The following is a 13,983-nucleotide window of genomic DNA, read 5'->3' as shown; positions in this document are numbered from 1 at the left end:
ATTAGCTAAAGTCTTAGTTAATGGTATAACATCAATTAGCATAGAATCAAACTTCAAGGTCTTCATGCCCATGGCTCAGGGGTCTGGAATATACCTCTGGGGGTATTTCAGATATGAGTCTGGGGTCTTTCAGGGGGTCTTCTTGTAAACCTCCCCCAAACCCTCACTCAAGCCACATCATTCCAGATCAAATCATCCATATTTCACTTGAAGCAGCCTTCTTCACGCAGCATAATTCAACCCTTTTAGCACCAGATTAACACATGTGACCGGTAGACAGCCAATGGCAAGGCTCGGGGCTGGCATCAAGAGTAGGCATGGTTGGGCCGTTGCCCAGGGCCCAGACCCCAGCGGGGGCCCACTAACAAAAGCCCCCTGGACCTGCTCCTCCCCTTCCCCACTGCAACCTGCTTGTTATGAGGAGGAGCAGAAAACGCTGCGGTCCGCTTGCTTGTGGCCTCCCCCTGCTTTTCAAGTAGGGTGACCCTATGAAAAGGAGGACAGCCCCCCTGTATTTTTAACTGTTGTATAGAAAAGGGAATTCCAGCAGGTGTCACTTGTATATATATGGAGAACCTGGTGAAATTCCATCTTCATCACAACAGTTAAAGCTGCAGGAGCCCTGCCCTCTTTTGTATCTGGTCAGATTACAGCTGGACATCAGGAAAAAATTCCTGACTGTTAGAGCAGTACGACAATGGAATCAGTTACCTAGGGAGGTTGTGGGCTCTCCCACACTAGAGGCATTCAAGATGGACAACCATCTGTCAGGGATGCTTTAGGGTGGATTCCTGCATTGAGCAGGGGGTTAGACTCGATGGCCTTAGAGGCCCCTTCTAACTCTACTATTCTATGATTTTATGGTCACTCTAGTATAGCTCCTGCAACTTTAACTGTTGTGATGAAGAGGGCATTTCACCAGGTGCTGCATGCAGAACAATGACACCTGCTGAAATTCCCTTTCCAAGCAAGCAAGTAGCAGGAGTGGTGGGAAAGAGGAAGAGGAGGAAGAGGAAGAGCGAGACCAACTGGCGGCCATGGTGGCGAGGAGGAAGACTCACTGAGGCTGGAGGCTGGCTGGGGGTGTCTTGCCGAAACCCCCTCCCTTCACAAAAACCTGAAGGTACTCACTAAAGTGACTGTCCCTCGGGCCCAGAGAGCGAGAAGACGTGCCGAAGCAGACGTTGGCCGTGACGCAGAGGGACTCTTTGCCGTTCCTTTGGCAGTTCTTCTGGATCACATTGATGGAGGAAGGGTTGGCAGAGATGGAGGCGTTGACCTGCACAATCCTCCTTGACCTGACCCCCTCGGCGAGAAGGGAAATACCGTATTTCTTCACTTGTAAGACGCCATCGATTGTAAGACACACACTAATTTCAGTACCATCAACAGGAAAAAAAAAACCCTAAGACGCACCCGCGATTCTAAGACGCACCCCGTTTTTAGAGATGTTTATATGGGGAGGAAAGTGCGTCTTAGAATCGAAGAAATAGGGTAGTAAACGTTCATAAATATTTTTTAAAAAAACAACAACACTCCCAATGTGGCAACAGGAAGCAAATAGCAAACTGGACACAAGGGCTCCGAGGTAAAAGGATTCCGGGCATGACGTTTGTTTAGGCCGGACGGATTCTGGGGGCCAGAATTGTATGGTCAAGAAATACTTTTGTAAGCCGCCGCGAGAGCCTTTTTTGGCTGAATGGCGGCATAAAAATGCTTAAATAAATAAATAATAAATTAATAAATTGTGAGAGAAAGACAAGTTATCAATGGGGAAATAATGTGCGCCCTCCTTTTCCCTGAAGGCTGGTAGGGTGATCCTATGAAAAGGCGTATGGGGCTCCTGTATCTTTAAGAGTTGCATAGAAAAGGGAATTTCAGCAGGTGTCCTTTGTATATATGGAGAACCTGGTGAAGTTCCCTCTTCATCACAACAGTTAAAGGTGCAGGAGCTATACTAGAGTGACCAGATTTAAAAGAGGGCAGGGCTCCTGCAGCTTTAACTGGTGTGATGAAGAGGGAATTTCACCAGGTTCTCCATATACACAAATGACACCTGCTGAAATTCCCTTTTCAATACAGCTGTTAAAGATACAGGAGCCCGGTCCTCCTTTCCATAGGGTCACCCTATCTTACCCAGGAACATGCTGAGGTCCAAAGAAGATGTGAGAAGGAGTGGTGGCCACAGCACCCCCACCCCGCCTCAGTAAAATCTACCATTTTGTCGTGAATAACGAAGAGCCTGACAGCACCTCAGAAACTAACAAGCTGCAGTGAGTTACAGGCCCTCTGGCAAGAGTCCTACTCGGGAGGAGGGTCTCGCTCTTGAGCAGTCCTCTTTTGTAACTGAGCACTCCTTCTCAGGGGAGCCCTGCCTCTTAAGGCCTCAAGGCCTTTCGGGGAACTTTGCAGAGCCGGATTCGGCCACCCGAAGGGCCAGACCCAGTTTCCAGGGCTGAGGTTCAGCACCCTGCCCTGGAATGCAATGAACTTCTTCAGACGAGTGTTTTATCGCACGCTCGGAACTGGCCACTCGTGGTTCTTCGTGGGGCATTTTAACAACGCAGCGATCTTCCCACGGGCCTCCCCGCTCCTTCTGCTCTTTTTTCCGTCACAAAATAAGACCCTGAAAATCCGGGGGTTTTTTGGGCTGTAACAATACTTGCCGCTATTTCCTGCCGTGTGCAGGAGAAGCTGCGCAATAAAAACGCCCCCTGAATAGGCCACGTGGTTATTGCTTGCTTCCTCTTTCTTCCCCGTGTGAAGAAAGAGGAAGCTGTTCATCCCTATTGTGGGACAGAAGCAGCCCTGCGTCTCCTCCCTGGGAACGTCACGTGGTGGTGGGGGAACTGGGAACTGGGGGAGCACAGCAACAGCCTGCTACAACGGCATCCAAGGCAGAGTGAGTATTTATTTATTAATTTATTACATTTATATCCCGCCCTTTTTCCTCCTAGGAACCCATAATCCTCCTCTCCATTTTTCCTCACAACAACAACCCTGCGAGGTGGGAAGGGCTGAGAGTCTGTGACTGGCCCAAAGTCACCCAGTGGGATCCCATGGCTGAGTGGAGACTAGAACCCGGATCTCCCGACTCCCAGCTCTAATGTAGTATGAGGACTGGGGGGGACCTAGGTTCAAATCCCCCCTTGGCCAAGAACCTTGCTGGTTGACCCTGGGCCAGGACTCGCTATGTCTCAGCCAACCTACCTCCCAGGGATGTTGTGAGGATTAAATAGGGATGAAATGCTGCACACTTCTGAGAGTTCCATGGTGGTGGTGGTGGGGGAAGCTGGGCTACAAATGTACAGAGAGAATGTATGCCCCGCTTTCCTATCAATTGAACTGAAACAGACTGAAACAGCTGGGCATGTTTAGCCTGGAAGAGGAGATTGAGGGGAGACATGAGAGCACTCTTCAAATACTTGAAAGGTTGTCACCCAGAGGAGAACCAAGATCTCTTCTCAATCCTCCCAGAGTGCAGGGCAGGATCTACACTACTGCTTTAAAGCACTTTAAAGCGCTTTATAACAGTTTTGACAACTGTTGGGGCCCAGGACACACTCTGTATACAGTTGTCAAAACGTTTTCAAAGTGCTTTAAAGCGCTTTAAGAGCAGTAGTGTAGATCCCCTCCAGGACACGAAATAACAGGCTCAAGTTAAAGGAAGCCAGATTCCAGCTGGCCATCAGGAAAAACTTCCTGACTGCTAGAGCAGCACTACAATGGAACCAGTTACCTAGGGAGGTTGTGGGCTCTCCCACACGAGAGGCCTTCAAGAGGTAGCTGGACAGCCATCTGTCAGGGATGCTTGAAGGTGGATTCCTGCATTGAGCAGAGGATTGGACTCAATGGCCTTATAGGCCCCTTCCAACTCTGCTATTCTATGATTCTATGATTCTATCAATTCCGATACGCAGGGCAGCGAACGGCAGGAATGATCCACTTCTCTTCCCGCCGCTTGGGTGGAGTTCCTCCCCCTCCTGTTTCCGTGGCCTGGCTTCCTGCACCGCTCACCTCAAGACTACGGCTGCACCCTGAGCCCCAACGGCAAGGTCCACCAGGCCGTCCCCGTCCAAATCGATCTGCCCGTCCAAGCTGCGGCCAAAGTAACTGAGCCCCTGGCGGAGCCCGGACGATTCAATTCGCTGTCAGAAAGAACAAATCGAAGGCTGAAGAGACATAGAAACGTTTGTTTGTTCATTTTCTTGAGCGGGGGCGGGGGGTCTTCTCTGCAAGCATCGCCACTGCATTCAGTCGAAAGGTACCTTTCCTTCTCCAGCGTCAACATCTGGAAAAACCTCACAAATATTCAGGTGGCCTTTTAAAGATATATGTAAGACCTGAAGTTGCGGGAAACTGAGCTGCTCTACGTGGGGCTGCCTTTGAAGAGTGTTCGGAAGCTGGTTCAAAGAGCTGCAGCCAGATTGTTGACTGGGGCTGGTTAGAAGGAGCAGACGACGCCCCTGTTAAAATAGCTCCACCGGCTTCCAGTCTGTTTCCGGGCACAATTCAAAGTGCCTATAAAGCCCTATATGGTTCGGGTCCAGGTTATTTGAAAGACCGTATTCTCCCTTATGAGCCTGCCCGTGCTTTGAGATCTTCTGGAGAAACCCTTCTTTCAGTCCCACCTTCTTCACAGGCGCGCCTGGTGGGAACATGGGACAGGGCCTTCTCGGTGGCTGCTCCAATGCTTTGGAACTCTCTTCCCAGGGAAGCTAGACTGGCTCCCTCCCTGATGTGGTTTTGGATGCAGGCAAAGACTTCTTTGTTCCGGCAGGCCTTTGGCGAATAATCTGGGCCTCCATCTATACTAAGGACTTGTAAAATTGACATGTATTTTAAATGTTTAATGTTTTAATGTTGTAATATATTTAATATATTTTTAACTTTTGTATATTTCTATTTCATAGGTTTTAAAATGTACATGTTTTTAATTTTGTCAGGAGGAACAGGACTGGGCAAAGGCAGGATACAAATAAATATCATCATCATCATCATCAATTCAATGACATGCATATATCAGACATTTCAGATGTGAAGAAGGCCTCCCCCCACCCGCAGTTTTCACGCGGAAGTTCTGGGCGATTACGGCTTAAATAGGGTGACCATATGAAAAGGAGGACAGGGCTCCTGTATCTTCAGTTAAAGCTGCAGGAGCTATACTGCAGCTATACTGTGACCAGATTTAAAAGAGGGCAGCTTTAACTGTTGTGATGAAGAGGGAATTTCACCAGGTGCTGCGTGCATGCCAATGACACTTGCTGGAATTCCCTTTTCAATACAGTCTGGTCCTTCTTTCCATAGGGTCACCCTAGCTTAAAGGAGCTGCACTCGCTCCTCTTCCTTTTTCTCATCATGGCAGCCACGCGCCTGCTCGACAGGCAGAGAGCCAGGGAAGAAGTAGGCCGTGGCACCTCCTCCTCCTCCTTGCTACCTGCACTGCCTGGACCAGACCGAGAGGCAGGTGAACAAGCAGGTAGCAATGCCCCCCCCCCCTGTCAGTGAGCCCTCAATAGCGGCCCAACCCTTGACTCAAGCCGCCATCACTGGTACGCCAGGGCTCACTCACCTGTTTGAAGCGCGGCAGCACGGTGGTGCGGTACCCGTGGTAGACGTAGACGGCGCCCTGGTGGTTATCCTCCAACGGTGCACCCACCACCACGTCATTAAAGCTGTCGTGGTTAAGGTCAGGCACGGCCAGGAGGGAGTAGCCGAAGCGAGCGTCTTGAGGTTTGGGGTCAGCATGGAGGGTCCCATTGAAAGACAGGAGCAACTTCAAAAGAGCATGGGGGAGGAGAGAGGGAGAGAGAATGATTGAATACGTTAAGGTGACCAACTGTCAGGATTTCCCCAGATTTGTCCTGGTTTTTGTTCTTTCCATGGTGTCAGGGGGGATTTTCTATAAGTTTCAATAATGTCCTGGAATGACACACCTTCCCCTTTAAGGCTGCCATTAGCATGGCAGGAGGGAATGACATGCTTTCTTGAGGCACGTCATTCCCCTCACCCCGAGCTCCAATTGAGGTCTTAAAGGGGAAAGTGGGTCATGCGTGGACATTATAGAAAAGGCCCCAATTGGAGTGGATGGTGGTGGTGCAGAATGAAATCCTTTCCCCTCCTCCACTCCAATCGGGTTCTTTAAGGTGGCGGGGGAATCACGTACTTTCTGCAGGACTCAGAAAGCTGCTTCCCCACACGCACACTAGGTGTCCTCTTTTTTGGTTTCCCAAATATGGTCACCCTAGAATACGTGTAACTGACGTGGTAGAGGTAGTGGGATCTCTGTTCTTATGCCGCAGCCCACCAAAACAAGGAAGAAAACCTCCGTTTCTCAGATATGAGAACTTCTGTTGGAATGGGGCAGAGGGCAGGTTTAGTTTGCACTCAGGACAGGGATGGGTGAGCGAGAGGTATTGGAGCGCGCCAGGAACCCCCCAAGATTCAGCGCGTTGCTGGTCTCCTCTTCGATTTGCGCTTGCCTTTATTGTTTGTGTTCCACCAACAGGGAAACTGCACAAAACCAACAGCTATCAAACATGAAAGCTAAGCAAAAGAGAACCCCACAATTCTGTGCAAATTTCTATATATATTTTTCAAATTTCCCCCACAGAGTGACGTGTAGGTGATTCAGACTTTGTGCATTTGGGGGAAATTGTGCATTTTGGGAAAGCGGGATTTTGAGAAATGTTTACGATTTGAGACATATTTGCAATTTGAGAAATTTTCCCACATTTCGAGAAAGTGGCATATTCAGTAAACCTTTTGCGAACCTGAACACAAGTTTGGGAGCTTGCAAACGTTTTTGGAGAAAACGTGCTCATGTTCAGGCTCGCGAACGGAGCATTTTCAAGTGATTGGCGAACTGTGAAACCAAATATTCAGACATCTCTAGAGGAACAGACAGCCAATTCTGGAGTCTGGAGGGGATGCCCAAATGCTGCAGGCGCTCAACCAATGAGTTGTAGACCTCCCCTCTTAGGCAGACATTGGGGAACAATTTCTCACAGCGCACAGGCAGGTCTCTCGTAACAGCTCTAGTTAAAATAAAAGGATCTGGTAGCAGCTGATGGAAGACGCCTTCTTCTGCCTGACTCTTTCTCCCTCTAGCGTGGTCTTGTGTATTTTGACAGGCAACAACTCTCTATGGTAGGATTGGCCTACAACTCCCATGATCCTTCATCATTGGCTATGCTGGCAAGGGCTGATGCGAGTTCTAGGCCAAAGCATCTAGAAAGACCACAAACTGCCTAGTCCTAACCTAGAGAGCTGCTATTTGTCAAAGTATTGCATCCAGTTCTGGTCACCACGCTTCAAGAAGGATGCAGACAAGCTGGAGCGCGTTCAGAGGAGAGCAACCAGGATGATCAGGGGCCTGGAAACAAAGTCCTATGAAGAGAGACTGAAATAACTGGGCATGTTTAGCCTGGAGAAGAGAAGATGGAGGGGAGACATGAGAGCACTCTTCAAATACTTAAAAGGTTGTCCCACAGAGGAAGGCCAGGATCTCTTCTCGATCCTCCCAGAGTGCAGGACACGGAATAATGGGCTCAAGTGACAGGAAGCCAGTTCAAGCTGGACATCAGGAAAAACTTTCTCACTGTTAGAGCAGTACGACAATGGAACCAGTTACCTAGTGAGGCTGCGGGCTTTCCCACACTAGAGGCCTTCAAGAGGCAGCTGGACAACCCTCTGTCAGGGATGCTTTAGGGTGGATTCCTGCATTGAGCAGGGGGTTGGACTCAATGGCCTTATAGGCCCCTTCCAACTCTACTATTCTAGGATTCTAAGTAGACAAGACTGGGCTAGCTGGAGAAAGAGTTTGGCCTGGTCTAAGACCATTTCATATGACCCTGGTGTCCTAGTTGCGCTCATAACATCACCATCATTTTTTCCCCTTAGGATTTTAATTTTTTGTGTTTTTTTGTGGGGGAAGACAGGAGAAAGATACGCAAGTATCAGGATGAAGATGGGAAAAGATGGACCCACACCGTACCCAATTGCTTGTAGGTCTTACGGAGCACATTGAGGTTCAAGGTGGGTCTTTCCACACTGTACCAATTGCTAGTAGGTCTTTCACGTTGGAAAGACTTGATGGCTTTGTCGTTCCTGTTCTCCATTTTAGGAGCAGTGGGGGGGGCGTGAATTCCCTGCTCAAATGCACTCACCTGCCCCACTCTGTAGATGTAAACTCGACCGGTCTCCTTGTTCTGAGGGCCCAGGTACATGGGGGCAGCCACCAGCAGTACGTCTGTGATTCCATCTCCGTTCACATCCACGGGACACACTTCACTGCCAAAGTATGAGCCAATCTGCAAACGTAGGCAAAACCTATGTCACAATTGGACAAATCCCTCTGCGCTAGGCACAACTCACACTCCTTATTTTGCATGAGTTTCTAAGGCTGCAACCCTAGGCATGTTTAGACAGAAGCAACGTCCTACCGTTTTTACTCTCCCGAAATTCACACCAATTTATTTGCAGGGAAATACGCACGTTTTTGCTGAGACTGGAAAATATATCGGGGCAAGGGAAGTTGAATGGAATGGGGGACCACGTGCTAAATGTGACCTATTAAAATAAACTACGTAAATCGTTGCAAAACCTATTTTGGAATTATTTGCGTATTTTTCCGCGTAACGGATATTTTTTAAAAAATTGAATTCATCTGTGAACGAACACCAGAATGAATGAAACCAAACAACCCATGAAACACACACGGAACGGATTTCACGAAATCCGGGCATCCCTAAATTCGTTTCGCATCTCACCTGGTCTCCAATCAGGGCTTGGGAGATGGTTACGCTGCTGCCGCTGTTCATCTCAAACAAGATCACCTTCCCCTTGTGTCTGAAACGGGGGGCGCCGGCCACGTACAGCCCCTTCCCGTTCCTGAGTTTGATTGAGGAGACTGTGTAGCCTGGGAAAGAGAAAGGGAGAGAGAGAATAAAGAGAAGGGGGGGAACCCTCATCCCTGCCATGTCCTGGGGCCTTGCTAGACGGAGGTTCAGCCCGGAGCTCGCCCCGGGCTCGCCTGTGCGTCCAGTTGACGCACAGGGGATCCCGGGGTCAGGCAGGGGTGAAACCTCCCTGGGCGCGGGGTAAATGAAACCCCATTTAGCCCGGTTTTTCCTGCAGTCCCAGCCTCAGGTTGAGCTGAGGCTGGGACCGCGGACGTGTGGACCATTCCGCTGCTTTTCCCGGCTACTGCACTTACGCGCGAGTAGCTGGGAAAAGCGGCGGACTGGCCACAGCGCTCCTGCCCCCTTCCCCCGATTCCCCCCCACGACCTCCCCTGGTCTCCAATCCCTCCCCTGTCCCCCCGTCCATGTCTCACCCCACCCCACCCGTCCCCACCTCCTGTGTTATGTCGCCGCTGCCGCCACTGTCCCCAGCCAACATTTCCTGTTGTCGCCATGTCCGGCCTGCAGGACATGGTGACAGCAGGCATCACAGGCCGGACATGGCGACAACAGGAAACGCCGGCTGGGGACAGTGGCGGTGGCAGCGGGACAGAGTGGCTGGGGACAGCGGCGGCAGCGGCGCAGGACACAGGAGGTGGGGACGGGGGGAGTCGCAGGCCAGGGGAGGTCATGGGGAGGGAAATCGGGGGATGGGGATGGGGGGACCCTATTTTTTTTAAAAAAACTCTTACCTTTCCGGTGGTGCGCTCCTGCGCACACCGGCCCCTTTAACAACAAAAATGGCGGACGCGACGGGGCTTTGTCGTGTCTGACATGTAGATAGGTGCAACGGCCCATGCTAATTGTAGCGCGGCCTTGCCGCGCCTGAAGCACCGATTTTCAGGTAGGTCTAGCAAGGCCTCTGGACTCACTGGTTACTGGTTAGCCTTGGGTTGGTCATTTTAACCTTCGGCCTCAGTTCTCAGGGGTTGGACTTGATGGCCTTGTAGGCCCCTTCCAACTCTACTATTCTATGATTCTATGATTCCTTCCTGTAAAATGGGAACAAACATTGACCAACCTCACCAGGTTGGTGTAGGGAAAAAGAAAAACCAAAGATGCCAAGAACTGTGGAAATTAGAAGTGCTTAACGTAGTAACATTAAACAAAAAGGAAGGAAAGGAACCTCTCGTGCAAGCACTAAGTCATTACTGACTCGTGGAGGGACGCCAGCTTTCACTGACATTTTCTTGGCAGGCCTTATAACGGGGTGGTTTGCCGTTGCCTTCCCTGGCCGTTATTACCTTTCCCCCAGGTAACTGGGTACTCATTTAACCAACCACAGGAGGATGGAAGGCTGAGTCGACCCGAGCCGGCTGCCTGAAACCAGCTTCCGCTGGGATCGAACTCATTAAACAAAATGAATATGTAAATAAAAGGAAAGGAAAGGAACCTCTTGTGCAAGCACTTGAGTCATTGCTGACTCCTAGAGGGATGCCCGCTTTCACTGACGTTTTCTTGGCAGGTCTTATAGTGGGGTGGTTTGCCGTTGCCTTCCCCAGTCGTGGTTCCCTTTCCCCCAGCTAGCTGGGTACTCATTTTACCGACCTCGGAAGGACGGAAGGCTGAGTCGACCTGAACTGGCTGCCTGAGAACCAGCTTCCGCTGGGATCGAACTCAGGCCGTGGGGAGAGTTTCGGCTGCAGTAACTGCCGCTTACCACTCTGCGCCACACGAGGCTCTTATGTAAATAAAGCAATTATGTAAATAAAGCAATACTAATTAATGAACAACGGGTTTTTCAAGACTCTTGTGAATAATGTTAAAGACTACGATTTTCCATGACTACATATGAGCTGATAACATTATGATCCATTCTGTCAGGGGTGGGGAAACTCCGGCCTGTGGGCCAATTTGGGCGGCCCCTCCCCTACGTCTCAGGACCAGTGGGGGGAGGAAAACCCACTATTACCTTTGATTGGAGATAACAGCGGGGATTCCAGTGCTGCTCGCTCTCCCAATTTAGGTGGGGGAGAAGCGGAATGCTAAGTGCTTCATCCACCCCACATACTCCCCATGCTGGCTGGGGGTGATGGCAGTTGAAGCCCAACAGATCTGAAGGGCACCAGGATGGGGGACGACACTGTAGTATGTTTTTAGTACGGTTTTTAGGAAGTCTTAACTAGAATTGTGCACTGACCTCCCCCCCCCCCAATCCTCTTCGTGGCCCGATCCTCTTTGGGCCAATCCACACATCCCCCGCTTCGCTCCACGGAATGAGATCCGGCTCCGCCGCCGTCACCGCATGGATGGCAGCGGCTGTGCCAGGTAAGCCAACCCCCCCCACCCCCTTACCTGTGTCCGTCATTGTGGGCTTCAATTTAGGCCCCAGCTTGAAGCCAGAAGAGGCCTTGGCCTTCACTTCCGGCTTCAACCGGGGCCTCAATTGAATCCCGCGACGGACTGCGATGGACACAGGTAAGCCTCCCTCCTCCCTGCCCCCTTACCTGGCTCCATCGCTGTCACCGCAGGGACTGCGGCGGCAGCGCCAAATGAGTCCTCTTCCCCCCCCTGCTTACCTGTGTCCGGAGCTCCGGATTGAGGCACTCCTCTTCGCCTCGATCCGCAGCCCCCCCCGACTCTCTTCGCCTCCGCCTTTTCCGGAGGCGACTCGGGCCGCCTCGCTATTGCTTCTCTGACCCGAAGCGAAGCACAGCCCTAGTTTTAACAATGTATGCTATGTTTTTAATCAATATTTTATGTATTTTATACTTATTGTTCCCTGCCTCGATCAGGATGAAGAGACAGGTAGGAAATAAATTGATGATGATGATGTTAAAGCGTTGCTTCCTTCCTTCCTTCCTTCCTTACCCAGATAGGCAGCGTGGTTTTTCAGCTTCAGGGGGAACTCCCTCTCAAAGGCTTCCCGCGGCGGGATGAAGCGACCCGTCCTGCCCTCCTTCAGCACGGCCCCATTCCAGTCGTAGGCCCCCACCATGCCAAAGAGGATCCCATCCTGCCAGGGAACAAGCAACGAGAGCGGTCCAGCCACACACAATGCAAGGGAGACCTCAAGAGCTTGCTCTGTGAACTTAACATTCAACGACTAATAGGGTTTTTTTTTACAGGGAAATCTCACCACGAAGTGAGAATACATAACACCTATGTATTCTCCATAAAACTAGAGTGGTGCTCCATACCAACCTCTCTTTCTGTCCTAAAGTCCTGAAACTCCTGGTTTCAGTCCAGCTAAACACAAAAAACCCTTTTTGGAAGGACGGGGCTCAGGCTGCCACTATACATTCATTGCAATTATATTCCATCATTCGTCCAGGATGCTCAGGATGGAATACATAATCACTCCCCCCACATTTTATCCTCACAACAGTCCTGTGAGGTAGGGTAGTCCCAGGGTTAAGGATGTGTCCAAGGTCACCCTATCAGCCTTGCGGGGTGGGGGTGGGGTGGAGGGAGGTTGACCCTCCACCCAGGCCTCCATGAGCCAAATGAGGGATGTGGTGCCACCCCAGAGATCACGTGGTGGTGCCCTCCCAGGCGATATTGGGTCCTGGCCAAGGTGCCATGCTTTCTATAGGAGGGGGGGCGGCCCAATAAGTCACGGGAACCCCTGCTTCTCTCCCTGATTCAGGGGGAGCGGTGCACAGGCGAACCTCTGCTTTATTCCCAACCTTTGTAAACTGCCCAGGGAGCTTCGGCTCTTGGGTGGGATAGAAATGCAATCCATGAAACAAAATGCAAACCACAGCTCGAACACAACACTGTGGATCCCTCACCCTGCATCCTGCCCAAGACCCCAATAGCCTCCAGGGCTTGAGGGGCTGGAGTGGGGGCTGCAACGTAAGGAGTGTGGAGGGGCCAAGAACCCTGCTATGCATTTTTTCAGCCACTCCAGTCTTAGTCTGATGCTCCAACCATTACACCCTGCTGCCCCACGCTCTGATCATGTCCAGATAAGATCACTGTAAAGCATTCCATGTAGGGCTGCCTTTGGAGACAGTTGGGAAACTCCAGTGGGTCCAAAAGGAAGCACCCCCATTTAGCTCCATCCCAAATTTATTTTTATTGATTGATTGATTGACTGATTACATTTTTATACTGCCCCATAGCCGAAGCTCTCTGGGCGGTTTATAAAAATTAAAAACAATAAACATTAAAAAAAAAGTACACAACATTTAAAAACTGTCAGAAACATCAAAACAACAGTATAAAAATAACGGTATTCATTTAAAAACAACAGTTCTGGGGTCCGTTAGAAAACAAACATAGCGTTGTGAAATGCTGTTAAATGCCTGGGAGAAGAGGAAAGTCTTGACCTGGTGCCTGAAAGATAACAGTGTTGGTGCCAGGCGAGCCGCATCGGAGAGTCGGGGGGCCACCACTGAAAAGGCTGAGCTCATTGACTCTGTCCTCTCTATGGCCTTCTCGAAACGAGCTCAAGGGTGGCCACTCACGGACGTTTGCACGTCATTTTGACGATGTCATGAACCTCCTGCAAATCTCCCTCTCCTTCCCCTGGTTATTCCATTTTTTTTAAAAAAAATGCCTTGGATATCACGATTCTTCTGAAATATCTCGGGATTGCCTACTGTGTGCAGGGCAAGTTGCGCTTCAGAACACCCACTAGAGGGCGCTTCCCCATTAAATCCTAGGAGCACTGAGAGGAGGGGAAGTTTTCAATTAGACCATGTGGTCGGCCCTCTCTTCCCATGTAATTCAGCTCATTGCAGTTGCACAAGAGAAGCAGGAAGCAAAGTGTCCGGTAAGCAAACACAATTTTCTTTGAATCTAAAGAAGCCCTAAGTCAATCAGAACAACTGAGAACTCAAGAAAGCAACTGACTATGTAGCCCCACCCCTCTATTTGCATATCCCCACCCAGTGATCCACTGAGCAGGGGGTTGGACTTGATGGCCTTATAGGCCCCTCCCAACTCTACTATTCTATGATTCTTTGCTTGGCCTCACTAGAGGAGCCTTCCCCCATGCTGGTGCATGCAGGGTGGGGATGATGGGGATTGTAGTCCAGCACATCAGGTGGCCACCGTTTTGGGGAAGGCGTGT

At 50.4% G+C, this 13,983-nt stretch overlaps 1 protein-coding gene across 1 annotated transcript in view; it reads right to left on the bottom strand.

Moving 5' to 3' along the window:
- Positions 1 to 13,983, bottom strand: part of ITGA10 (integrin subunit alpha 10) — a 117,355-nt gene that overhangs the window by 30,850 nt on the left and 72,522 nt on the right. Inside the window, exons 14-19 of the mRNA XM_063146102.1 lie at positions 11,775 to 11,919; positions 8,772 to 8,920; positions 8,169 to 8,312; positions 5,573 to 5,776; positions 4,018 to 4,148; positions 1,132 to 1,298 (exon numbers count right to left, since the gene is read on the bottom strand). Coding sequence (XP_063002172.1) covers positions 1,132 to 1,298; positions 4,018 to 4,148; positions 5,573 to 5,776; positions 8,169 to 8,312; positions 8,772 to 8,920; positions 11,775 to 11,919 — 940 coding nt within the window. The remainder of the gene's footprint in view (positions 1 to 1,131; positions 1,299 to 4,017; positions 4,149 to 5,572; positions 5,777 to 8,168; positions 8,313 to 8,771; positions 8,921 to 11,774; positions 11,920 to 13,983) is intronic.

The sequence above is a fragment of the Elgaria multicarinata genome, chromosome 21 (assembly GCF_023053635.1).
Source record: "Elgaria multicarinata webbii isolate HBS135686 ecotype San Diego chromosome 21, rElgMul1.1.pri, whole genome shotgun sequence".
Taxonomy (NCBI): Eukaryota; Metazoa; Chordata; class Lepidosauria; order Squamata; family Anguidae; genus Elgaria; species Elgaria multicarinata.
The sequence above is the reverse complement of the archived record's forward strand: the minus strand, read 5'-3'. Positions and strand labels throughout refer to the sequence as shown.